Genomic DNA, 27,882 nt, shown 5'->3' on the forward strand with positions numbered 1-27,882 from the left:
AGAGGCAATGTGGAGCAACCAGTTATAGCAAAAAGTTTTGCACTGAGGAAAACAATAGAAATCTGCAATGATTTGAATTTCAATAGAGTGATACTAGAGGGGGATGCACAGGTTATTGTCAAAGCAATTAATGATTCAAATGAAGACCTCTCCTACTATGGAAGCATCATCGAAGAACTGAAGATTTTTTTACAAACATGGCCTAACTAGAAGGTACAATATACAAACAAAAGTACAAATTCAGTAGCTCATAACTTAGCTAAAGCAGCCATACATTTAGATGTAGAGAAGGTGTGGATAGGAGAGACACCTGTTTTTATTTCAAGTTGTTTACAGAAAGACAAAGAATGTATTGTAGACACTGTTGGATAAATGAAAGTGGAAAGTTCTATTTCAAAAAAAGAGAGAGAGAGAGAGAGAGAGAGAGAGAGAGAGAGAAGGTGGACGTCCCATAAATAAGTTACTAGGATTTGAGGGTCAGAATTGTCATTATAGAGTAAAAATTTTAATTTATTAGTATGGAAGGACAGGGAGGTATAAAACAGATGGATCTTATATTGAAACTGTCCCTGCTCGTTTCACTAATGGCTTGTTTGGCACTTGAGATGAGATATGGATAAGATGAAAAATTGTAATTTGTTAAATGAGATAAAGTGCCCAAACTCCTAGTTAACAAAAATACATCTCATCTCAAAATTTCAAGAATTGAACTCTATTATTCACCAAAAAGACTATTCACTGAACGTTGGTCCCCTTCGTAATTGTGATCCCCTTCCCCCGAACCCTAAATTGCAATCCCCTTCATAATTGCGATTCCCTTCATCGAAAAGACCGTTCAATAGGTAACCAACCCTAAATTGTTGCATGTAAAATAATGCTGGTACACAAAATTTTAACTTTTTTTATGAAAAATAATATTTATCATCATTTTAATTATTATTATTTTATCATTTTTTAACATGATATTAAATCACCGAAAAGACCATTCAATGGGTAAGCAACCCTAAATTGTTGCATGTAAAATAATGCTGGTACACAAATTTTTAACTTTTTTATGACAAATAATATTTATCAACATTTTAATTATTATTATTTTATCATTTTTTAACATGATATTAAATAATTTAATATAAATAATAAATAATAATTTATTTTAATCATTTGATAAGATATAACAAAAAATAATTTTAAAAAAATAATTAAAAAATTAATAATATTTCTTATATATAAATTATATTTAAATCTATGCACATAAACAAAAGTTTGATTGAATTGCTTCTCTAATTAATTTGATATAAAATTATAAGCTTTCTTGCGTCGAACTCGATACAGCAGGAACACTCTCACGTCCTTCTCCGGTTCTCTCACGCTCTCCTCCTCCGATCCATCTCAGGTGACTCTCTCTCTTCCTCTCTAGCCGGTTTGGATCTCTTCCGATCTCTCTCTACCCTCTCACTGTCTGGAGATCCTTCAAAGTAAGAATTTCATTTGTTCTCGTCTCATTTGGTGCTCAAACTTAATAGCTACCCGTACATCTGTTTCCGAGTTCATCAATATTAGTCTATAGTATGATTTTTTCCTCATAAAATGTAATGGGTATTTGTTATTTAATTGATTTACTTCGATTCTATTCATTACAGTTGGTTTAGTATACAATTTGTTAATGATTTGACCAGTTTGGTCAAGTGGGCATTGTGAATTCTGGTTTTAATATTCTTTTTTACTGTGTGGAACTCTATAATTTTACTTGTTCCGGAATTGGGGGTTCTGATGTCAGCTATTATGATCCAATTTGTGGTGTGGACTGTTAAAGATGGTGCTGTTACTTGTTACTCCATTGATATATATTTCCCGTCTTGTATTTTAACGCAATCATACTAAACTATCTTTGATTTTTTTCATGATGTTTTCCTATTGATGCATACATTGATTGTAGTACTTCTATTATCTTTCCCTTGTTTCTGGGAAGATTTGTAAATTTAATTTCAGCTGCGATGAAGAGTCGTGCGGCAGTTACATACCGGTTATTTTCTTGCTCACCATAGAATCTATTGAGTTCTTGAGCTCTTAGTTAGTATTACACGAACAAAGAGAGAAATGCTTATGTTTGTAGTATCTTGCTGATGAGGTTGATGCATAGGTTCTGCTCTACTTATGCTGATTCTTCAATCAGTGTTTAGATTTGCTTTGCGTTCTTATGATTATTCCTATCTCCTGATATTATGCAGTTCTCAAGGGTGACATAATGATTTTGAATTTCTTCTCTATATTAATCCACATGTCTCTCTTGTTGCTTGTTTTCGTGGGTTTAGGTCATGAGAGTGTTGCTATAACAGAAAGACCAATCGTTTATATGTAAAGCCTCATGGGGACTGAAAATCCTGGTCGTCAACAGTTTCCTGCAAGACCTGCTGCTACGCCTTTCGCAGCTTCTCCTCCTCAGAATGTGATGCCTTTTTCATCATCTGGTCCCGTGGTCGGACCAGAGTCCTCTGGTTTTAGACGTACTCCACCAGCTGTTCACCAGCCTATGATGCCTTCATCCATGCATGTGGAAGGATCACAGGTCTCTGGTTTTAGATCTCCACCGACAGCTAGGTTTAATGATCCATCTGTGCCTTCCCCACCAACATCAAATGTCCCAGCCACTGTTGGACCATTTCAGCATTTCCCAACACCACCTTTTCGCTCAACAGCTCACGTACCCCTTTCACATGCCCCGCCCATGGGGCAACCACTGGCTCAACCTCCTGCACCGCCAGTTTCCTTTCGTACACAGCCACAGATACCTCTTGTGCCAATGGGATCTCCACCTCAAAGTCTAAATTCTGCACCGCCCAACATGAATGTTCCTTACACTTCACCAGATTCAACGGTTCCAGCTCCCAGACCCAATTTTCAGTCACCATATTCTGGACATATCCGTATGCAATGTAACACAGATTCACAAGCCCCACCTATACAGTCTCCTTTTCCTGCTCACCAAGGAGGTTATGCACCTGCCCCTCTACCTTCTTCATCCCCTTTTCTTGCTCATCCTGGTGGTTATGTTCCACCTCCGCCAGTGTCAGCACCCATGGGTCTGCAGTCGAGGGACCAAATGCAGCATCTTGGCTCTGGACCTCCTATTGGTTCTATCCAAGGTTTGATGGAAGACTTCAGCTCACTCTCCATTGGGTCTGTTCCTGGATCAATTGATCCAGGAATTGATTCCAAAGCGTTGCCGAGGCCATTGGAAGGTGATGTGGAACCAAAATTGCTTGCTGAGATGTATCATATGAACTGCGATCCTAGATATCTACGACTTACGACTAGTGCTATTCCAAATTCCCAATCTTTGGCTGCAAGGTGGCATTTGCCCCTTGGAGCCATTGTTTGCCCACTTGCAGAAGCTCCTGATGGGGTGAGTGTCTCTAAATCCAGGATGATAAAAAATGGCCATTATTGTACATGCTGTGATGATTACCTTTTTAATTGGTCTTATCTATTCAGGAGGAAGTGCCAGTAGTTAATTTTGCTTTAACAGGCATTATTCGATGTAGAAGATGTCGCACATATGTGAATCCATTTGTCACATTTACAGATTCTGGGAGAAAGTGGCGCTGCAGCGTTTGTTCTTTACTGAATGATGGTAAATTTCAATTTACTTGACATAGTACCCCCGCTTCCCCCACAAAACAAAAAAAAGCCCGTGACAATAGAAAGCCAAAATGGAAATGAAAAGGAAAGTCTCGGAGTAGCTCAGATGAAAGTAAATGATGTGTTATAGTATTAAGGGGCATAGAAAGAATATTGCCAACTTGAGACTGGCATCTTGTAACTTCTTAGATTAAACCAGTGGCCAATGTTTTCCATTGCCTTGTTTAAACTTTTTAAATAATATTGCCAACTTTAAATAGTTGCATCAAAGAGTGATGTAATATTTTTATTAGCCAGGGAAAATGACTAGCACTGCAATTTAGTGTCAAAATCAAAGGTTCTACTTGCTGCATGGTTCAGAATTTTTTCCAGATACTCGCGTTTGCAATTGTGTTTTTATTAATTTTGTGGATCATGATTGGTTTGTAGAGCTCCTTTTCATTGTTCTTGTGGTACAAATTCTAATTTATGTTGACTCTCATGTTCAGTTCCTGGTGAGTATTTTTCCCATTTAGATGCCACTGGCAGAAGACTTGATTTGGATCAGCGGCCTGAGCTTACAAAGGGTAGTGTCGAATTTGTTGCTCCAACTAAATATATGATGCGGCCTCCAATGCCTCCAGTGTATTTTTTCCTCATTGACGTCTCTATCTCTGCAGTAAGAAGTGGTATGATTGAGGTAAGCACTTCCAGTTATACATCAGATTTTGCTGCAACTCATATTGTGCTTTACCATCTAAAAACACTCTTCTTTCATAACTCGTATACAGCCATAGAAGCTTTAGGGCAAATATGTCTGATACTATATTATCATATAAGTATTATTTGTGTATTAGTATGCAGTTTATTCTATGGCATAACAGTGTATAGACGTTCTTAGATCTAAGGAAAATATTGATTGCGAGTGCCGTGGTTCATTTATTGGGTCATTTTAGAAAAAAAATATTTTCTTTTGTTTATGTTGCATGCTTTGTGCAATGGTATAATGATTAGGAACTTAGCCCAGCCATGTGGATATCTCCACCTTTAAATGAGGGAAGGTCTTGGGCTCAACTCATTGGAGGGCTGGGATTTTGCACCTGGTGGGTTTGGGGGAGGTTACCTCCATTTTGAGTCTGTAATTTTGGCATGTTATCTCACATGGCACCAATGCAGTAGGATTTGCAGTTACTGCATCAAAGCATAAGTGATGTGATTATTAAAAGCTTTCATTTGTAAGGTGGTTTTTCTTTTAAATTGAATAAAAATGATCATCCTCTGTAAAATTATCTTCGATACGTGTAACTGGAAAAGACAAGAAAATTAGGATATTTTTTTTTCTAATTTAAACTTATGTTAACCTCTACGATTTTTATGCAGGTTGTGGCCCAAACAATTAGATCTTGTTTGGACGAGCTCCCTGGCTTCCCCAGAACACAAATTGGATTTGCAACTTTTGACAGTGCAATACATTTTTATAACATGAAGGCATGCACTATGTGTTACTACTGGTTGATATGGTTTTTTCCCTGCTTCAGCCAAAACACTTTCTGAATGCTTTATGGGTTTTTCATGTGCAGTCATCTTTGACACAGCCACAAATGATGGTTGTCTCAGATCTAGATGACATATTTGTACCATTGCCAGATGATCTCCTTGTCAATTTGTCCGAGTCAAGAAGTGTGGTGGAAACCTTCCTAGATAGCTTGCCCTCTATGTTTCAGGACAATATGAATGTGGAATCTGCTTTTGGTCCTGCTCTTAAGGCAGCTTTCATGGTTATGGTATGTTAATTTTATCCTTGTACATTGCTGTAACTTTGGCTGTGCATAAATATGATTATTGTTTGTGCTAATATTTTCATTTCTTAATTTTTAAGAAAATTAATATATGCATTTTTTGAGTGATGTGGTCATCAAATTATTTGCTTATCCCTCCTGGACACACTTTGGTTATTCAGTCCTTCTCCATTAGCCCTTTTCTCTATCTGCAGAGTCAACTTGGGGGAAAATTATTAATTTTTCAAAACACACTGCCATCTCTTGGTGTTGGCCGCCTGAAATTGCGTGGAGACGATCTTCGTGTTTATGGAACGGATAAAGAACACATGTTAAGACTTCCAGAAGATCCATTCTACAAGCAAATGGCTGCTGAATTAACTAAGAACCAGATATCAGTGAATGCATATGCCTTCAGTGAAAAGTACACTGATATAGCCTCTTTAGGTACATGCTTTGATTTCCTTTGCTCTGTGAATCTGTTTTTGGTGACTAAAGTCTAAGCTGATATTTAAAAGATTTTGGAGCATTTTTTTATATATTGACATTTCATTATTATTTTTTGAACGTCAAACATGTTGCAATTTTCTGTCATTGCGGTGAATAATATCACAAATTCGATTTTATAATATTTTTGCACTTCGAGAAGGGCTCACTTGGTCTGGCAACTATGACTTAAGACATGGGATTTCTATTTGTGGTCGAGTCAAGGGGAGGATGTAGTTGTATTCTTTATAAAGCCCAAGTTACTATCCTAGAATGTAAATTGCTTGAATGAAATCGACAAGCACCTTGGGATTGAAAATCTACTTTGTCAATGGACGGTAGATAATTGTGGTATGCTCCCTCTAGGTCTAAGGTTTGAACTCTAAGGTTTGAACCTTTGGGTGCAAAACAATTTTAAGGGCCTCATCCTATGGGTGAATAGCTGGTGATTTACCTGATCTGTATGATGGGGATGCATTGCACGGGTCAGGTCCGGGGTTTAACCGGATTAAAGACGTTGCATTTGCACAGTCTTTGAATTCCTCGAAAAAAGTCAGATAATTTTTTGTTTGCAGAAAACCAAGCTGGAATTTGTCTCTAGATGCATGGTTTGAAGCTGGTGGGGTTTCCATCATGTGGGTTGGAGCTATTTAGCTCCCAAGGGGCACCCGGTGGGATAATAGGGTGGAGAGGAAATTGGAATAATGTCTCAGACAGTTTAACGTAGCTTGTTTTATAGAAATGTAGAAGATGGTTTCTCTTCTGTTTTTGTGGTCGCTTATAGGCATAACTTTGAACAGTGAGAGAAGTATTTGTGGGAGGGCAGGTCTTTGTAGTTGGTGGACAATGGATACAACCTAGGGCTGTTGAACATCTTTGAACTCCAACTTTGGACTTGGAATGGTGATTATGGTTCTATGGATATTTCTCATTCCCAAAAAGATGGGGTCTGTGGATGTTGGAGACTATCATCCCATTAGCCTTGTGAATGGGGTTTACAAGATCATTTCTAAAGTGTTAGCGAATCGATTGTGTACGGTGATGAAAAAGGTAATTTTGAAGCCGCAAAATGTCTTTGTCAAAGGTAGACAAATCCTAGATTCGATCTTAGTTGCAAATGAAGTTTTGGATGGATGAATCAACTCTAGAGAACCTGGGTTACTTTGCAAATTAGACATGAAGAAAGCCTATGATCACAATAGCTAGAAGTTCCTACTTTCTTTACTTGCAAGATGTGGCTTTGGGGAGAAATGGCATAAATGGGTAGAGTTTTGCATCTCTGCAGTTCGATTCTCTATCTTGGTGAATGGCTCTCTAGTAGGTTTCTTTGACTCCTCTTGTGGCTTGAGGCAAGGTGACCCACTCTCTCTACTTTTTTTATCCGTCATGGAAGCTCTTAGTAAGATGATTGTGGGTCTTGTGGAAGGAGATCTCTATGGTTTTTCAGTAGGGAATGGTGATTATGGTTCTATGGATATTTCTCACTAGCTTTTTGCTGACGACACTCTTATCTTTTGTGGAGCAAATTTTAGGCATATCCAATCTGTGAGGGCTCTATTTCTTAGCCTCTCTATTGGGCCTCCTTCCAATCTATGGATAAGTTTGAATTGGTGCTGATGGGGTTGTCCCTGATGTGATAAATTTAGCCTTTTTGTTGGGCTGTAAGGTACCATATTTAAATCAGAGAGGCTTACCATTGGGTGCTCCCTTTAAATCAGAGAGGATTTGGAATAGTGTGGTTGAAGAGGTGGAGCGCAGATTGGCTTCTTTGAAGATGTTGTACTTGTCTAAAGGTGGTAGGCTCACTTTGATTAAAAGCACTCTCTCTAAAGGTGGTAGGCTTCTTGCTCCTGCTCCCCACAAAGTTGACCAACCGTATAGAGAAGATCAACAAAACTTCTTGTGGAGTGGATTGAGGGAAAAGTTCAAATTTCACTTAGTTAATTGGTCACTTGTATGTACTCCAATTTCTGGGGGTGGTCTGGGGATTCGGAACTTGATGAAATTCAATCAAGCTCTGTTGGGTAAATGGTTGTGGAGGTATGAAAACGAAATTGGGCCTGTTGATATCGTGTTTCGCGAGCCTGGGTAACTCTATGCTGATAGTGCCACGATGTGAATTATTTAGAGCCCCTGACAGTGTTCCGGTGTGGCTATATAGTGGCGGTTCGTACGTCTATGGCGGTGAATGGAAAATAAGTGCAAGAAAAGTAAAAAGAAATGAACACCAAGATTTATGTGATTCGGCAATAGGCCTACGTCCATGAGGGTTTGGGGAGGGAAGTCTCCACTTATAATATATCTCTTTACAGTCACTTATGGATCCTCATATCTCACTGTATAGAGAAAGTTTGAGCTCTTCCTATTGGAGACGCTGTCTTCCTTGAAAGGCTGCTTGAAGAAGAAGATCTGATTGCAGGAGAGCTTGGTCCATGTGAGAAGTGAAAATCCTAATCCAATCTCAATATCTCCATCGATCTGTGTTGATTCGTCCTTTTGATGTTGTTAGGGCATCCCCTTTTATATGTTTGTCTGACCCTTTACTGTACATGTCAGCCTGTAATGAGTTGACAGATCTCCCTTGCATGAACACTTTGCCATCTCCCTTTGACTCTCTGACACTTATAGCCTCTCACGTCCCTCTTGCCCCTTTCTTATCTCTTTTTTTGTTCCCCTTTTGTCTCTAGTGATGTCTTGGTGGGTTGAGCCCAATTTATGGGCTATGGGCATTTTTCCCCTTCACAGAACCCCGTTAGTTTTTAGCACACTTGTGGGCTGAAAATTATAAAAGTTTTGATGTTCAGAGAGTCTTTATGAGGATTTCTGACCTGGGCGAGCATGTTGAAGGTAAACGGGTTTGCGAACTGATATCCAGCGTTAATGAGTACGTGTATGTTGCGACCGTGGATCTTGGATATGTGTCAAGACTCCATCAAAAACCACCCTAGGACATGGTCCTGGGCTTGCATGGGCTAGCTAAGGCCACCAAGGACTAATGCCATGGGCCCCCATGGGTTCCACACTACTATCATTTGTTTATTGATTTATTGATTTATTTTATTTATTTTTATTTATCAAGGGACCAATATTTAAGGTTTCCACCTTGTAAGCTCTATAAATAGGACTCTTAGGCATTTAGTTTACATCTTTTGAACCTTTGGCAAATTCCCAAAGTGGGTAGACTTGTTCATGAGATCACCCTTTCGGTGCTAGGCACTTGGGCTACTTGGGTGCAATTCGTGAATCCCTAGTAGAGAATCATCACCTTGCAATTCGTGAATAAGTGTGATTCAACTTATCTTGTTCTTGTAATTTGGTGCAATTCGTAAATCCAAGTTGTGTTATCTTTGTTATTTTCAAATTTATCAATCTATGAGGTTTATTTCAACGATTGTGCAATCCGTGAATCAATTGTTGAAGTGCTATGTTGTTCACCCATTGTTCATCCATTATCTTCATTATTCTTATTTTCTATCTTATTCATCTATATTTTCTTGCATATCTAAATATTCATATAAACCAAAAAGATTCTTCATATTCTTTTGTTGAGTCCATTCATCTTTGTGTATTCTTGACTTGGTGGTGAAGTTGTTCATCATTGTGTTCTTGAATGTTCATACGTGTTCATCCATATATTTCCTTGCATTCATTTGATCCACCCAAACACTAGTCTTGCCCACTATAGTGTTTGCCCTAGTCCACTTACCATAAATTACCTTGTCGCCCCTCTATAAAATCTTAGCCATATTTCCCACATACGCTACTCAACCAACCCTAGTATTGCCCTACTTTCCATAATAGTTCACTTCCCATAATTGTCATTCATCCCTCAAACACATAGCCCTAGCTATGAGTCATACTTACCATACTTGGCTTGACCATAAATCTTCCCAACCATAAAACTCTAGCCGTCCACCTCAAGTCCCTATAAGGTAATCCATTCTTTTTAGGAGTCTTGCCTCCATCCACTCCCACAAACCCTAGCCATTCCTCAAGAGTCCTATTTGGCAACTTCCTTAATTCAAAGAAAGTTTACTTATTCCAATCACTCATTCAATTCCTTAAAACTCTCACCTCCTTCCATAGATCTAGTCAACCAAAGACTCCATCCTCTTGCCATATTTAAAGCCAAATCCTATCTTTCTTATCTTATCATAGCCAATCCCTAAAATCAAGGAGCAACCCTTAACTCATTCAAACTCCATCTCATCTACCATATCCAATCCCTCAAATCTCTCATTCCCTACAATCACTCAAGTCAACCAAAGATCCCAATCCTATCTTGCTATATTCAAATCCTATATTCTATCTCCTAATCCCTAAAGTTAAGGAGCAACCCTAAACTCATTCAAACATTTTCCAAACCCTAGCATCTCATCCAAGACTCCAACCCCTAGTCCATCTCTTCCCAATCTCGAAATCACCCTTAGCCACCACACAAAACCCTAGCTACACTTCACTATTCCAACCCTAATCATCATCCAAGAGGCCCCAACATCAAGGGCAACCCTCAAGCCATCCACATTGCATCAAACACTCATAATCCTAAGCCAATCTCCAAAGACCACGTCAACCCTAATTCATTCCCATAGTCCACGACAACCCTAGTTACCTCCAACCCATAATCCTAGCCTCATCTCATCCACTCAACTCTAGCCCCATCATCTTGGCCCCTCACTCAAGAACAAGTCTCTAGCATCCCACATTGATTTGCCTTCCCTAAACACTTAGCCTACTCAAGTTGTTCATCATCTCCATCATTCCATCACCCAAACACCATCCATTTGTTGAAAGCCAAGCAAGTTGGTAAGGTCACTTGGTCATCATTCACACCAAGGCGAGCTTGTGGTCCTTAGTGTTAGGGACAAGACTGAGGTCCCTGATAATATGGTGGGAGACGAACTCGACCACGTAAAGTGTCAGCGTAGAGCTCATGTAGCATGAGATATACTCGACCGCGTAAAGTGTAAGCGCAGAGTTCGAATGGTGCGAGAGATGGACTAGATCGCGTAAAGTGCGAGTGCGGAGCTCGAATGGTGCGGGAGATGGACTCGACCGCATAAAAAGCGAGCGTGGAGCTCGAATGGAGCTGGAGATAGACTCGACCGTGTAAAGCATGAGCGCAGAGCTCGAATGGTGCGAGAGATGGACTCGACCGCGTAAAAAGCGAGCGCGGAGCTTGAATGGAGCTGGAGATGGACTCAACCGCATAAAGCGCGAGTGCGGAGCTCAAATGTTGCGGAAGATGTACTCAGCCACGTAAAGCGCTAGTGTGGAGCTCGGATGGAGCGGGAGATGGACTTGACTATGTAAAGCACGAGCGTGGAACTTGAATGGTGTGGGAGATGTACTCGACCGCGTAAAGCACAAGCGCGAAGCTTGTACTTGCCTACCTTCAGGGGTAAAAGCCCGGTCTCTAGATCGACCACGGAGTATAAAGCACATGACCAAAGCCATGAGCTTACCCTGCTAACAGCTATTTGAAATGCAAGTCCTAATGACTTGTCGAGCTTCGTGCAAGGTTGCTGCCTACGATGCATTGGTAAGGGAGCAGGGCCCTTGGGCTCTGCCAACCTATAAGCGCCAGTCGGAATACAAGCTAGTCCTGAGATTGGACTTGCCAACCTTCACGGGGTACAAGCTCGGTCTCTAGATCGGCCACGAAGTATAAAGCACAGGACCAGAGCCATGAGCTTTGCCCTACTAACCAAAGTTTTAAATTTCGTACCGTACCGGCCGGTACGGCCGAAATTTTTCGTTTCGGCCGTCCGGCCGGTACAGGTACTATACCTGTTCCGTACCGGCCAAAATACCAGCCGTACCGGCCGATACCGGTCATACCGGCCTCAATTTCGGCCTGTACCGGCCTATATTTCGGCTGGTACCGGCCGATATTTCGGCCTGTGTTTTTTTTTTTTTTTTTTTCATTTTTTCGTTTTTTCAAACTACAAACTTATTTTTTAACCCTCAATTCAGACTAGACTATTTATAATTTATATATATATGTATTTGTATATAATTTATTTATATATAGACTATTATTTTAGAATATAATTTTTATATATATTTATATATATAATTTATTTATAGATCGACTATCCCGAAACGCTATCCCGAAACGGTACCGGTACCGAAATATTTCGTTCCAGTGCCTTGACCGGTACGCTATCCGGTACGGTATTCAAAACATTGCTACTAACAGCTATTCGAAATGCAAGTCCCAATGACTTGTCGAGCTTCATGCAAGGTTGCTGTCTGCGATGCATTGACAGTGATAGAATCTCCATCAACGGAATCTCCATCAGTGAAATCTCCATCAACGGAATCTCCATCAAACAAAACTGAGTCACTAGACTCTCGCGAGCACCACTTTCGCGCTTTACTTGGTCGAGTCCATCTCCCGCACCATTTGAGCTCCGCGTTCGCACTTTACGCGGTCGAAGTCCATCTCCCGCACCATTCGAGCTCCGCGATCAAGCTTTATGCAGTCGAGTCCATCTCCCACTCCATTTGAGCTCCGCGCTCGCTTTTTACGCGGTCGAGTCCGTCTCCCGCACCGTTTGAGCTCCACGCTCGCACTTTACTTGGTCGAAGTCCATCTCCCGCACCATTCGAGCTCCGCGATCGAGTCCATCTCTTGCTCCATTCGAGCTCCGTGCTCGCACTTTACACAATCAAGTCCATCTCCCACTCCATTTGAGCTCGGAGCTTGCGCTTTACGCAATCGAGTTCATCTCCCGCACCATTCGAGCTCCACGCTCGCACTTTACGTGGTCGAGTCTAGGGGTGTCAAATCGTGTTAACGGGTCATGTTCGTGTCGTGTCTAGACATATATATTATACTATATAGGTCAACTCTAACCCAACCCGTTAAGCTTATCGTGTCAAAATCTCAAACCCTAACACGACCCATTAACATAATGGGTCGTGTCGTGTCAACCCATTTTGACCCGTTTATGTCAATAGTTTGAATAGACGCAAAATTAACTCGTTTAATCTAGTTAAGTTTAGCATAATTTTATATAAATATTAAAATTACAATATTTATAAAAAATATAAAACTAATTATAACTCCAAAATTACAATCCAAACAATAAAAATATCAAAATTAAAATCCCAACAATTTTATTTTTAGGTATAAGGGTATAATTGTAACTTAAACTTTCTTAACGGGTCATAACGGGTTGACCCATTATCAACCCGTTAAGCTATCGTGTCTTAACGGGTCAACCCGTTTTGACCCGAACCCTTTAAAGCTAAATCCTAACCCACTTTTATCGTGTCGTGTTCGTGTTGAGTTAACGGGTCATGTCATATATTGCCACCCCTAGTCGAGTCCATCTCCTGCACCATTCGAGCTTTGCGCTTGTGCTTTATGCAATCGAGTCCATCTCCCGCTCCATTCGAGCTCCGCGCTCGCTTTTTACGCGGTCGAGTCCATTTCCCACACCATTCGAGCTTCGCGCTCGCGCTTTACGCGGTTGAGTATATCTCACGCTACATGAGCTCTATGCTCGCACTTTAAGCGGTCAAGTCTGTCTCCCGCCATAACCGAGATCCGCGCTCGCAGCATACGCATACTCATTAACGCTGGATATCAGTTCGCAAACCCGTTCACTTTCAACATGCCCGCCCAAGTCAGAAATCCTCATAAAGGCTCTCTTGACATCAAAACTTTTATAATTTCCAGCCCACAAGTGTGCTAAAAATTAGCGGGGTTCTGTGAAGGGTAAAAATGCCCATAGCCCATAAATTGGACCCAGCCTGCCAAGACATCACTAGAGACAAAAAGGGAATAAGAAAATAGATAAGAATGGGACAAGAGAGACATGAGAGGCTATAAGTGTCAAGGGTCAGAGGGAGAAGGCAAAGTGTTCATGTAAAGGAGATTTGTCAACTCATGGCAGACTGGTATGTACAGTAAAGGGTCAGGCAAACATATAAAAGGGGATGCCTAGACAACATCAAAGGGACGGATCAACAGAGATCGATGGAGATATTGAGATTGGATTAAGGATTTTCACTTCTAACATGGACCAAGCTCTCCTGCAATCAGATCTTCTTCTTCAAGCAGCCTCTCAAGGAAGACAGCGTCTCCAATAGGAAGAGTTCCAGCCTTCTTTATACGATGAGATATGAGGATCTATGAGTGACTGTAAACAGATATACTATAAGTGGAGACTTCATTCCCCAAACCCTCGTGGACGTAGGCCCGTTGCCAAATCACGTAAATCTTAGTGTCCATCTCTTTTTACTTTTCCTGTACTTATTTTCCATTCACCGATATGGACGTACAAACTGTCATCGTACAGCCGCAGCGGAACACTGTTGGGGGCTCCAAATAATTCACATCGTGGCACTGTCGGCGTAGAGTTGCCCAAGCCTGCGAAGCACAACATCAATAGGGTCCTATGGAAGTTCGTTATAGATTCACATTTTGGAGATGCTTGGGGAGGATGGTGCTCGAATGAGATACGTGGCACATATGGGGTGAGCTTGTGGAAATTCATTAGGAGACACTGGTAGATCTTCCGAAGACATGAACATAATGTGGTAGGTGAAGGCTCGTGTCAAATTTTGGTATAACAAATGATGGGGTGAACGTACCCTCCAAGACACCTTCCTTGCCATTTTTGAGATCGCATGAGACAAGGATGCAGTGATGGCCGATCTCTTGGTCTTTTCTAATGGCTCCCCTCAATGGAATGTAGAATTCATTATGGCAGCCCAAGACTGGGAGATGGAGACTATCATAGAGTTCTATGAGGTATTGTATTCCGTAAGCATGACAGAGGGTAGCATAGATAAGATGAGCTTGAGCCCCTCCGAGAGAGGTAAATGCACGGTCAGATCATTTTATCAAGTTCTAATGAGCCCTGGAATGATCATGTTCCCATGGAAGAGTATATGGCAGGCGAAAGCTCCTTCAAAAGCAGCTTTTTCCGTATGGACAACATCTCTGGACAAGATTTTCACCACAGATAATTTAAGGAAACGCGGGTAATTGTATTGGACTGGTGTTGTATGTGTAAGAAGAATGGTGAATCAGTAGATCATTTGTTTTTGCACTGGGAGGTGACCAGGACCATGTGGGATGATTTTTTCATGAGAATTGGATTGTTATGGGTCATGCCTCTTAGATTGGTGGACTTCCTTGCAAATTAGAGAGGCCTCTGAGGCAACTCACAAGTGGCAGCGATCTGAAGAATGGTTCCTATATGTATGTGTTGGTGCATTTGGCATGAGAGAAATGATAGAAGCTTCGAAAACTGTGAGAGAACAATGGATGAGCTTAAAGTCTTCTTTTTTAAAACTTATGTTCTTATGGGCGGTGGCTATTGTTTGTAATGGACTAAATGTCCATGATTTTCTACTTTCAATTGTAAACTCTAATTAGGTTATTCTCATGTATACTCTCTGTGTACTTGGGCTTTGCCTACTCATATGAATAAAACTTCTTGATTACCTATCAAGAAAAATTAGAACCCAGGTGGGTAGTGCTCTAGCACTAAATTTTGGCATGATTTTTTGTGCTGTGTCAGAACCCTCAAACAACTTTCGCATGTGCAAGAGGCTTTAGTGGCAAATCTATTGGAGTTCTCCAATGGCTTCCCTCAGTGGAATATTGGTTTTGCCAGAGCAGCTCATGGCTGGGAGGTTGATGCCTTCACAAAGTTCTTCAACCTCCAAATCTTATCATGGAGGTGCATATAAGATTCTTTATGCCCTTTCTTGGAAAGGAAATCTTTTTTCTATGGTTCTTACACACAAGAATAGTACTCCTTCCCAAGGATGAGTGTCTTGCAAACTAAGGTACCATTGAGAGCAATTTTTTCTTTTCTTGGACAGCCTCCTTACTATGAATAACTAAAGAAAATATATCATTGTTAGGACTGCTCACCCGACCCGACCCAAAAAGTGAACTCGTGAACTAAAAAGTCCAATCCAAATAGATTACCCAAATTTCCAACCTGAATGTAATTCGGAGAAAATTGGGTTTTCCCAACCCGATTCTGATTTTCCATGGTAACTAATGCAAGTTGTCTTCTGGATCAACGTACAATTGCCAGATCTTTTGCTTGGAGACCATGCTTTTGCTTTTGTATTGATTCTGACAACCAAAAATAAAAATAAAAGAAAGTTGTACTTCAAAGCCTGCTCTGCCTGCATGCATGCGTCTCTATTCCAATAAGTAATTATGATACTCACCATTTAACCACTTCTTCCATGTCTAATCCCATGGTTTGGAGCAAGCCACATAATATACGTAAGGCAAAAAGGTTATATATTTTTTTTGGTAAGTTAAAAAAAAAAAAATGATATTTACGTGTGTGCTCTGGAGTAGTAGATAAAAGACATTCCTCGGTGAAACCAAAAGAATTGAAGGGTCATGTGATGGCCTAAGATCGAAAGTTGGGCAAAGATTGCTCTAAGGTGGGTCTGTCATGAATATTAATGCCATTGGGTAACCGTTCAATTAAGAGCAAAGAGATATATAGCTAGCTAGGGTCTGTGACAACCCTAATCAGATAGACTAGTAGATAGCTGGATAACCCACGTGATCCAGGGAGTCGTGATGATGGAAGAATATCGAATGACAGCCAAGGTCGGGTATCGGGTAATTACCCCACCCGACCCAATCAGTACTGGAAATTACTCGGAAATTTCTATTTCCGAGCCATTGTTTGTTTCAGATCTGTTATTTCAGGTCGGGTCGAGTCGGAAAATTTGGCCGCACTAGGCACGCGGGTTAAATGTACAGCCCTAATCATTTTGACAGATTGGTGTTGTATGTGCAAAAAGAGTGGTGAATTGAGATTATTAATGCCTTGTGGAATGACTTTTCTGGTTGAGTTGGTTTGACTTGGGTTGTGCCTGAAGAATAGTAAACCTCTGCCAATTTGAGAGGAATACATGGCAGCTCACAAATTGTACCGTGTAAAATGGTCCTAACTGTCTAATGTGGTGTATTTGGAGGGAAGGAATGATAAAAACTATATGGACCTCAAGCAGACGATGGAGGAGCTTAAAATTTTCTTTTTCAATACTCTATTCCATTGGGTAGCTTCCATATATTTTAATGGGCTTAGTTTTCATTAGTTTCTTGCCGCCTTTTCTATTTTTTAGATATTCCTCTTGTATAGGTCCTGTGCACTTACATTTTCTTTTGCATGTGTCTCATCGTACACCTCTTGATATTTTTAGAGAAGATTTTGGCATCCATATGCAGTACTTTTTTCATTACAAATGTAGTGCACGTGGCCTGCAGTTGGTACTGAGGTAGGATGGTTCATTGGTCTACTAAAGATTTCGACATGGGCTATAAGATGTTGTTCCTAAATTTGTAACCTAAAAGATTTCCTCAAATATTCCTTTGAATGTTGAATCTTACACAGCTGTGTCACAGTGGATGCGCTGATAATCCTACTTGCGCTCAAATTTTGAGTCTGAAATATGAATGTTGGATGCTCTCTTTTGGTAATTTGTGGCCATGTAACGTAGACTGATTATGAGCATATTTATAACTCACTTGTATAAAAAAAGTCAACTGTGAACTTTCTGATCTTTTCTTTCTACTATCTCTGGGCGTTTTTACTAGTATGTTTGTTTGTACTTTTAGTCTTTTAGATGCTTTGCCAGGTATATCCAAGCTTATTCCTATGCCGCAGAAGTTTTGACTTATAATCTGTAAACCGCCCTGATATTCCAAAAATACATGATATAATATTGACTATTTTCTAATACCCTTTCATGTAGGTGCTCTTGCGAAGTACACTGGAGGTCAGGTGTATTATTATCCAAGCTTCCAATCTGCCACTCATGGAGAGAAGTTGAGACATGAGTTATCCAGAGACCTTACAAGAGAAACTGCCTGGGAAGCTGTCATGCGGATAAGATGTGGGAAAGGTCAGCCCATTCATTTTGTTCCATTGCAGTTTTTATCCTATACATACTGCATGCTTAAGTACATACCAATGTACATTGGGAAATCAAGACACGAGCACCTTTTGCTTTTTGCTTTTTTGACATCAAGACCCCAGCTTTTAATTTCATAGATTTGAGACCTGAGTTCTTTCTGAAGGTAAATTCAAGATCCCTAGCACTCTGTTGATTCTTTAAATGGAAACTGCTACCTCTGCTGACAGTTATCTGATGCGGGCTATCGTTCCATGTTAGATCTAATCTCCCACCAATTTGTTGATAATTCCTAGGGGTGTCAATTCATGCCAGGCCATTTGGGTTCGGGTCATCAATTAGTCAACTCTAACTCGACCCAAATAACAAGACGTGGTAGTAGAGTTTGGGTCATTTGGGTTTGTATTTAGTCATAGGTTTGTGTCAGGTGACACATCTTTTGGCCACTTTTCATTGTTGTTGAAATATTTTGTAATGGATTTACTTTAATCATATAATTATTATTTGCTGTCATTCATCTGCAGCATACATCGACAATATCAATAGGATTAAGAATATATTATAAATTTGAAATGTTTAGATTGTCCTGATATATTAGGTACTAAAATAAACCAATTATTTTATAAATTTGAAAAACCAACAAATTTCTACAAAAATTCAGAAAGGAAACAAATCATATATCAACTCTTGAGGTCCTTGTCGATAGAGGTGACACGGACTGGAGTGAGCTTAAACTATCATCTCATAGTAGTCACAATAACAAAACACCAGAATGGAGGTTTCATGATTTTTTAGAGTTTCAATTTTTGAGATTTCAATTTTGGAGGATCTTTGGTATAATATTTCTTGCAATACAAAGTTAAGGGATTAATCAATTGTGAATTTGTTGAACTCACCCAAGGCATTAATCACTTGTGAATTTGTTGAACTCACCCAATTAGATATTTTTTTCATTTCATTAATATTTAGAGTTAAACAGTTAATTAAAATGTACTCATGAATCATGTATCATCATGGGTTGTCCTAAAATAACCCAATTGATAATCGGGTCAATCTGGTTCATGTCAAATTTGACTAGAGTCAAATTAAGTTAGAACCTGACTCTATTCTTTGTGTCGGGTTCACGGGTGGTGCCAAAGATTGCAAGCTCTAATAATTTCCCCATTTGGCACGCATTTGAAGGCACATGACTGCTTTAAGCTAAAGTTTAGCAAAAATGATCTCATTCTAACTTCCCTTAGGCTTGAAGACCATCTTCCTCATCCATATCAAAGCCCCAAAGGGAGAGATCTTCAATAGAGAGCTTGGAAGTTGGGTGGCCAGAGAAGGATACGATCACGCTGGTGTAGGGAGGAGAAGAGTCAAAGGAGAGTATATCTGCCAGAAAGAAGGCAGCAGCCAGCAATTGGATGGGAGAAGACAGTATCTATATGTTCTCTGCAATGTTCAATGATGCAAGCAGCAAATTTGATGTTCTTGTGGCTTGTAATGCCATTGTCTGGGTCTTTATCTGAATATTTCCAGGATCATATCTTCAACCATGAAGAAACTTGATGGTTTTGAAATGTGGGTTCTTACTGTACTGAAATTATTCAGATTACAGGTAGCTAACCAGCAATTATTACCTAGGGTACCACAGAATTGTCCTCATGCTGATTGTTCACTTCAACAGAGCCACCGATTTTATATTCACATGCAAAAATGTTCTAATACCCAAATGCAGCAATGTCCCATGTGCATGAGTAAATGTTTCGAAGTAACTGGATTTACCTCTGACAAATAGACCCACTGAATCTCCACAAAGGACATGCCAAAAGGTTGATGTATCAAGTGAATGTTTGGGAACAGACTAAAGCAAGAGCCCTATCATGCGCCTTCGATTGGGGATTGAGATATCAGTCTACTGAGCCCTGGTTTTCGATTTCCCCTTTGATATTTCTGGGATTAATTATCCTTCAGCAGTTTTTTTTTTTTTTTCCACTCCTCTTGGACGCGTCAGCTTTTTTAAGTAATCGAGACAACACATCTGCTTTTTAATTGAACTGTGTGACACTTAGGCTAACTACAACTCCATACTGGCAACTTCCATTAGTAATATGATGGAAAACATATGGGTGGTCGTGAATTTACCTCAACAAAAAAAAAAAAAAAAACTCAGGGCTTAAGTCTATGAGATTAAAAGCTGTGTTGTTGATGTCAAAAAAGCAAAAATCAAGGGAAGCATGTGCTTGATCTCAGTAATGTATTCATACATGCAGACATGTCGAGAATGATACACCCCATAACTCTAGGTGTCAAATGGTTATTCTTTAATCTGATTTAAAACTAGTAGTAGCTCATGGACCTATTAAGTGAATAATAATAAAGGAAAAATGTGTGAATTGATGCTTTCTTTGCAGAGAGAAGTGAATGTACTTTCTCTTATCTTGCTTTTAATGCATATTGTGTTGTCTTAAAGTCAAGATACGTGCCTTTTTGCAAAAGTGTTGGTCGATTCTAATGGTTTTGGTTATTTTATAATATTATCATTCGATGTCCATAGGCCAAGGCTCTAATCCAGCACTTCCCTATCATGAATACTCTATGCCTATGGGTTTATTGCTATGTGCTTAATATGCTGATTATGTTTGTTTATACTTCTAGGGGTTCGCTTTACATCTTATCATGGAAACTTCATGCTAAGATCTACGGATTTAATGGCGCTTCCTGCTGTAGATTGTGATAAAGCATATGCAGCACAATTTTCTCTTGAAGATACATTACTGACAACTCAGACAGTATATTTCCAAGTTGCTTTGTTGTATCCTTTTGTTGAAAATTCTTGATATGCTTTCTGATGTGTGCATGTAGACATGCATATAGGATGTTACTATGTTTGATGAGTCATATAACCAAATCCCCCCCCCCCCCCCCCCCCCCCCCCCCCCCCCCCCTCTCGCGCTCTAATTTTGCATGAAGGACGCTATAGAAGAAGAAACTGATTTGATGATTCTTATGCTGATATTCATGTTCCTGGATTTTAGGGGATTGTTTTAGTCAGAATTATCATCATAATCTTGCTTTATTCAGCAAACCATGATGTTACATGGTCTCTAATGTGAAAGCCGCATTCCATGATATTTAGGAGAGGTTTGGATTCAGAGATGAGTTGAGATGGGTTGAGATGGTTTGTGAATAGTAGAATAAAAGTTGAATTATTTATTATATTTTGTGTGGGAATTTGGGAAAGTTGTTTTGGAATTTGAAAAAGTTGAATTGTTTATTATATTTTGTGTGGGAATTTGAAAAAGTTGTAATAATGAGATGAGATGAGTTGAGATGGGTTTTGAATCCAAACCTCTCCTAAGGGACTTTTGTAGTCTACGTTTCTTCTGATAGGCATGACAATAAATTTCCATACTGATTTTGTGTTGGACATTATCTTCCCTGTCGCACTAAATGTCGTTTGGGACATTTTTTCTTGTTATGGCCTTTTTTTTCCAGGACTCTTAGACTTTCTACTTGTAAGGATTCCATTTAAGTACTAACCCCTAGGGGTTGGCTCAAGTGATAAAGGCCTTGGGCTTCGGGGTATGCTCCCCCAGGTCTAAGGTTCAAATCCCCTTGGGTGCAAACAATCTCTAGGGGTCATTGGCTGAGGGATTTTGTCCTTGAATTACCCGAGGTGCACTTGCGGGAAACTCCTTGCAGAGGGCTTGTGCAGTCCCGGGATTAGTCGGGACGCTGTTCCTGGATACCTGGTGCCAATATAAAAAAAAAAAAAAAAAAAAAAAAAAAAGAGGATTCCATTTAAGTACTGTTGGTTTGGACATCTTGATGAAGTTTTAAAGTGATGGAATTGCCCTTAACCATATATAGATATACTGCATCTTGTGGAGAAAGGCGTATTAGAGTACACACAGCAGCTGCACCAGTGGTTGCAGATCTGGGAGAGATGTATCGCCAGGCTGATTCTGGTGCCATTGTTTCCTTGCTTAGCAGGCTAGGTACAGTTACCTCAGCTGATAGCGGTCATATGTTATTTTTCATTTTTAGTTTTTTAATATTAATTAGCATTACCTGCAGCAATTGAAAAAACATTGTCCCATAAGTTGGAAGATGCTCGAAACTCTCTGCAACTAAGAATCATTAAAGCTCTTAAAGAATATCGAAATCTCTATGCTGTGCAACATCGTTTGGGAGGCAGGATGATATATCCGGAGTCTCTTAAGTTTTTGCCTTTGTACGGATTAGCAATTTGTAGATCAAAGCCTCTTCGTGGAGGGTATGCTGATGCTTCACTAGATGAGCGTTGTTCAGCAGGTTACACAATGATGTCTCTACCGGTTAAGAAATTGTTGAAGCTTCTATATCCTAGATTGGTTCAACTTGATGAGTATCTTCGGAAGGTAATTACAACTGGACTCAAGTATGCACTCATGATGACATTAATCTGAAAATTCTCGGAATTTCTTCTGCTTCTCATATTTGTAGGCATCCACCCAGGCTGATATCAAAGATCTCGAGAAAACATTACCTCTGGCTGCTGAGAACTTAGATGCTAGAGGTCTTTATTTATATGATGATGGGTTTCGCTTTATTCTATGGTTTGGTAGAGCTCTCTCACCTGATGTAGCTATGAACTTACTTGGGGCAGACTTCGCAGCAGAATTATCTAAGGTATGTGGGATCACCACAAATAACATAACATTTAAAAAAAAAAATTACAGTATCCACCCTCCATCAGGAACAAAACAAAAGACTACAATGATCTTCATTACCATTTTTGTCTTCAGGTGGCTTGACAATTGTCTTAGCTAATATGCTAGCTTTATATCTATGCAGGAAACCATTGATCTGGCTTTTCTTTTTCTTTTAAAAAAATTGTCATTGTGTTTGTCAAATATCCTCACTTGTGGCGGAGGAAAATTATGTGTATTACAACCAGAGCACCTTGGTGGTTAAATGATATACCAAAAAGCCCAAAACCAAGGTGCTAAAATAAAAACCAAACCAATAAGAACTACCGTCAAACACAATCAATCCTTTATCTAGCTTATGAACGTCCTTTTCTTTGGACATTGATCTGCCTATGCATGTCCTTGGGAACTGAGCTGTTTTGGGAAATTCCTTTTGTATGACCTTGGGTTCAATCTTGATGCCTTCTATTGATAAAAAGTTTTGTAGTTATGTTTATCTTGAGAATCTGGAGACGAGCTTTTTATTGGTCCAAGCCTGTGCAGCAATAGTGGAATGAATTTTTATGCAACATTAATCTCAACCTCACCAACTCAAGGTATAATTGACTTCTCCTGTTGTTGCCTTCTTGTGTTGATTTTGAGAATCAGGTTAACCTTTATGAACATGATAATGAAATGTCGAGGAAGCTGATGAGGATACTTAAGAAATTTAGAGACAGCGACCATTCGTATTATCAGCTGTGTCATCTTGTAAGACAGGGGGAACAACCCAGGGAAAGCTTCCTTTTTCTTTCCTATCTTTTGGAGGACCAGATCGGGGGTGCTAATGGTTATGTCGATTGGATTCTACAAATACACCGGCAAGTTCAGCAAAATGCATGATATGATAAGTTCAGTAAAATCTGTTAATATACAGGTAATGGCCTCTAATGTCGAGTTTGGCATTCTACTTTGCAAGTTGGTTTTTTTTTTTTTTTTTTTTTTTGAGAGAGAGAGAGAGAGAGAGAAGATGGTATCCCACTTTGGAAGTTGATATATGGCCAACATGTTCTACGGATCAATTACAGATTTTCTTTTTGCATAGTAGAACAAAACCATGATACCCAAGGTTAGACTCCGTGTATAAAAGCGATAGACAGCCATTTTTTTGTTAAATGATCTTCTTTCTGATGCCTTCCTTTGTTTGAATTCTGCAGGGTCCTAACAGGCACGTTCTGCACGTCATATACACAAGTTGATGGAGCATATTCTTTTTTTATCAAAATCATAATCAATTTGAGTGATGGTTAACTTGATGAACTGGTCATCAGACATTGAAAGATTTGTTTGTCCCTCACAGGATGTAAAAATTAGGGAAGATGTAGTCTTAAAATTGAGAAGAAAAACAAACTGAGTGAATTTTTTGTCTGCGATTTTATTTATTTTTTTAACTATTTTTAGCGATTTTCTTAATCTATGTTGTATTTGATTTATATTTCCCAACATGCCATGATTGTTTTGGAACAACAGTTTTCTTACTAAATTATTTGATTTTCTTCACTTACAAATTATAAAGTATCTTTCCTTTTGATATCTCTGAATTAATATGAACAAAAAAAAAAAAAAAAATCACAGGTAAGTAGGGCTCAATGATATGATACTCATAATTTTGGAGGGGTTAACTTATATTTCAATATGTGGAGGTATGTAATATTTTAAGAGTGATGCTAGGCGGTGTTGCTAGGCTGCCACCTAGCATTGACCGCTGGGCGTGCCTCCTAGGTAAAACTCTTCTTTTTTATTTTTTTTTATTTTTGCTTTTCACATATTTTAACATCTTTAAATATTTTTAAAAAATAAAAAAATATTAATATAATAGTCACTTCCTTAATCAGTAAGTAAAAAAAAATACATAAGCGGTCAAAATGAGGGGGTAAAATGAGAGAACATATTAGTATTATTCATATTTTAAATAGTGTGATGGTTATATTGCAAAAATGTTAGTCGAATCCTGCACTATTGATGGACATGGTTAGATTCTGACCGGTTGAGTTTTGGTGATCGAGACCTTGGGTTAGAGCACTAGCATTAGACTTATCAAATGAGTCTAATCTTTAAAATTTGATAAATTTTACTTTAAAATCTTGGCATTGGATTCATCTTCTACCCAAATATGAAGTTTTTAGCTACAGTAGAATCACATTTATCTACAAATTTGAAGAACTACTATGCAATATCTATCGGATTATTTTATTACTAAAATCAATATTTTTGCACGCAATTTCGTTCTTCCTCTCATCTCCCTTTCTTTCTTCCTCTTTCTCTCCCGAGTCCCAGATTTCCCCTCTTCCTCTCCCTTTTTTCCTTTCCCTTTCTTCCTCTTTGTTTCTTCCCTCCGTTTCCTCTCTTGTTTTTCGCCAAGCTTGTATCATATCCTTTGCCAAGAAAGTGACCAGTTCATCTTCGTCCACTGGGGTTCAAGTTCGTACGAGGTGTTTCAGGTGAAAGAGGACCTCCATCACCTTTATAGGCGCACCGTTATCGCTCTTTTCTCTTATCGATTCTTTGATTCTCTGCTCTAAACGTTCTCCATCTCCGTGAATTCACTCTCTTATATATATATATATATATATATATATATATATATTAATCATATATGCATGTATGAGAAATTTTGCACTACATTTGTATGCTTATGTATGTATTTTTGCCCGTGAAGAAATTTTCAACTCCCTATATGTATTTCAATCATTTTGTTATTTGAGTTGTTTGAAACAAAGAGTTGTTTTTTCAATCTGTTTTTGTGGTCTTTTTGTTGTTTCTTCACGTGCAAAATATAGATGCTTTTTTTCAATTAATTTCATTTTCTTGGTGCTTTGTATTCAGTCGATAGCATCACATTCAGCTGCCATCACTTCTGGATTTACAACTTCTGGCTTCTTAATGGAAATCACTCTCTTGCAAATGAGAGTGAGTTCCATTGATATATATACTTGATCTGAATATATAAATCTTGAGACCAAAAAGAAAATTGATTAAATTCAAAACTCCTGCTTTTGTAACGTGAGTTGGTGGTTCCAAAGTGCACTTTTTTAGTTTGTATTTTCTTGTTGCCGATTGAAAAGTTTGTAGCCAAATCTTTCTTTTAGCAACATTTTCTGTTGCACTAAGCCAAGTTTTTGCGGTGTTATGAAGATATTTAATTTGATGTGGTGAAAAAGAAAAGAAAAGAAGTGTTATTTAAAGTTTAGGCATTATTGTTTTAAAGTTTCTATTCAGAAGTTATAAAACCAATCGAATCCCATGCAACTTTCTATAGTTATATGTTCATGTTCATGTATAGACAGTTTAATATAAATTATGACTTTTTGTTTGCTAAATTTATTTGAATTGTAACTCTGAAATATGACTTGTTGTGTAACTGTTAGTACTTGACAATTTAATCTAAATGAACTTTGGGAAAGCAACATGCAACATGGTTTGATATTTTTTTTAAATGTGCTGTCTTGTATCTATTTTCTTGTGCTGACTGGTATCTATTTTATTGTGCTGCCTCATTTGACAAGTTAAATATTATGATTCTTAAAGGATGAATACTCCATCTGAGGAGGACCCATTCTTCACCACTCTCTTACAAAATGGAGAAAAAGGTTGTAATAGCACTCCAACATATGAGCAATATTCTAATGTTGTGGTACAAACAACTTCTCTTCACGGTGAAAAGAGGCCTCCGGCAAAAAAAGTTCAAAGAGGTGCATCTTTCACTGTTGAGGAGGATAACTTACTTGTCTCCGGTTGGCTCAATATTAACATTAATACCATACGGGGTAATGATAAAAAATTTACTCAAATGTGGGACAGAATTTATGAGTTTTATCACGAGTATAAAAAAACCAAATACTGCAAATCGTTCGATAGGGTCATTGATCAATCGTTGGTCCATGATCCATAAATGCACAAATAAGTTTTGTACATTTCTAGCGTAAGTAAAATCATTGCACCCAAGTGGTGCGACCGAGCAAGACAAGGTATGTACCATTTTCCTTTAATAATGTATTTATTCATCTATGATTTATTTTTTAACAATATTCATTCAATTTTTCAGATTGAAAAAGCAAAAAAATAATGTATAAAGAGATAGAGAAGGGGAACTTCACACTGGAGCATTGTTGGTGTCAATTGAGACACCAACCCAAATGGTAGCATCACGTGATAAATCTGAATACAAGGAGAAAATCACACGATAAACGTTCAGCCAATGAGCAATCAAGTGAAGTTGTCGACGACGTTGTGGAGGAGAATGTTGAGAGGCCTTTAGGCAAAAAAGTTGAGAAAAATAACTTGAGGAAGCGGAAGGCCGAGGAATCATGTGATGCTGAGTTCAACGGTGCGTTAGAAAAAATGACTGCTGATAGACGGTTGTTCATGGCAGAGAGAATAGCATGGGTGACGAAGGTAGATGAAGTTAGAGGTGCCCAACTGGAACTTGATAAGAGAAAGTTCGAGGCGGAGATCGTGAGCAAAGATCTTTCTAACATGACTGCCATGCAACAAGCATATTTCGTTAATATTCAGAGGGAAATTTATAAGGACGCTTTGAATAATTCCGAAGGTACATTCGACACATCTCCATCCACACCTTATGGAGGTGTGTAACTGTTGGTTATGATAAAAAAAATTTCCAGCTTTTAGTGGCTGCCCAACCACTATGAAATCTGAATTTGTTTTGTTTTAAATAGATGATTGCATTTTTGAAAGGTTAATCTGAATTGTAACCTGCTTTTGTTGAGGGGAACTTCACACTTGTAATCTGAATTGCCACTTGATGTTTTGTGGAATTGTGACTTGAATAAAGAAGGGGAACTGTGACTTGAATAGAGAAGGGGAACTGTGACTTGTAATCTGAATTGTCACTTGATGTTTTGTGGAATTGTGACTTGAATAGAGAAGGGGAAGTGTGACTTATAATCTGAATTGTTCATTTGATGTTTTGTGGAATTGTGACTTAATTCAAGCATTCTGTTGTCAATTGTTGAGTTGTGTAGTCAATGTATTCATTCAAGCATTCTGTTGTTAATTGTGGAGTTGTGGAATTGTGACTTGATTCAAGCATTCTGAACTGTGACTCCATGGTGTCAATTGTTGAGTTGTGTAGCTAATGTATTCATTCAAGCATTCTGTTGTTAAAATTAGGTTCAGCTTTGGCTTCATTTATTTATTATTAATATTATTTTGCAGTTGTACTCAATTATTATATGCTATTGAGAATCAGTGTAGGCAATTTTCTATAATTTTGAAGTATTACTCTATGGTTGGGATAAATTGTTTATTTGCCAAATTCAGTTGAAAGTTATTTGGTCCTGATTTAAGCTTGAAACTAGATTGAACTGATTTTGTGGGTTGCAATCTACTACAATACATCTCGG

The 27,882-nt window shown here is 38.8% G+C and overlaps 1 protein-coding gene across 4 annotated transcripts; it reads left to right on the forward strand.

The window, feature by feature from the left end:
- Nucleotides 1-1,295: 1,295 nt before the first annotated feature.
- LOC121261900 (protein transport protein Sec24-like At3g07100) lies at nt 1,296-24,016 on the forward strand. Of its 4 annotated transcripts, none has more exons than XM_041164308.1 (15): nt 1,318-1,475; nt 2,001-2,140; nt 2,313-3,403; nt 3,493-3,631; nt 4,128-4,318; nt 4,999-5,106; nt 5,199-5,402; nt 5,612-5,843; nt 17,640-17,789; nt 20,442-20,598; nt 21,657-21,784; nt 21,864-22,186; nt 22,272-22,457; nt 23,126-23,393; nt 23,674-24,016. In XM_041164308.1, the coding sequence occupies exons 3-14, from the start codon at nt 2,366-2,368 to the stop codon at nt 23,357-23,359; spliced, it is 3,090 nt and encodes a 1,029-aa protein (XP_041020242.1). In that variant the 5' UTR covers nt 1,318-1,475; nt 2,001-2,140; nt 2,313-2,365; the 3' UTR covers nt 23,360-23,393; nt 23,674-24,016. The 4 variants fall into 4 exon arrangements, with proteins under 4 accessions (XP_041020244.1, XP_041020241.1, XP_041020242.1 ...); XM_041164309.1 differs by having other exon boundaries at nt 1,324-1,475; nt 1,990-2,140; XM_041164310.1 differs by lacking the exon at nt 2,001-2,140 and having other exon boundaries at nt 1,296-1,393.
- The last annotated feature ends 3,866 nt before the right edge of the window (nt 24,017-27,882 follow it).

The sequence above is a fragment of the Juglans microcarpa x Juglans regia genome, chromosome 4S (assembly GCF_004785595.1).
Source record: "Juglans microcarpa x Juglans regia isolate MS1-56 chromosome 4S, Jm3101_v1.0, whole genome shotgun sequence".
NCBI classification, from domain to species: Eukaryota; Viridiplantae; Streptophyta; class Magnoliopsida; order Fagales; family Juglandaceae; genus Juglans; species Juglans microcarpa x Juglans regia.

Excerpts from the sequence above, each read along its gene's own strand:
- LOC121261900 (XM_041164310.1), top strand. The coding sequence starts at position 2,366 with ATGGGGACTGAAAATCCTGGTCGTCAACAGTTTCCTGCAAGACCTGCT. Across the intron at positions 5,107-5,198 it reads TACATTTTTATAACATGAAG|TCATCTTTGACACAGCCACA; the intron begins GCATGCACTATG and ends TTTCATGTGCAG. Across the intron at positions 22,187-22,271 it reads TTGATGAGTATCTTCGGAAG|GCATCCACCCAGGCTGATAT; the intron begins GTAATTACAACT and ends TCATATTTGTAG.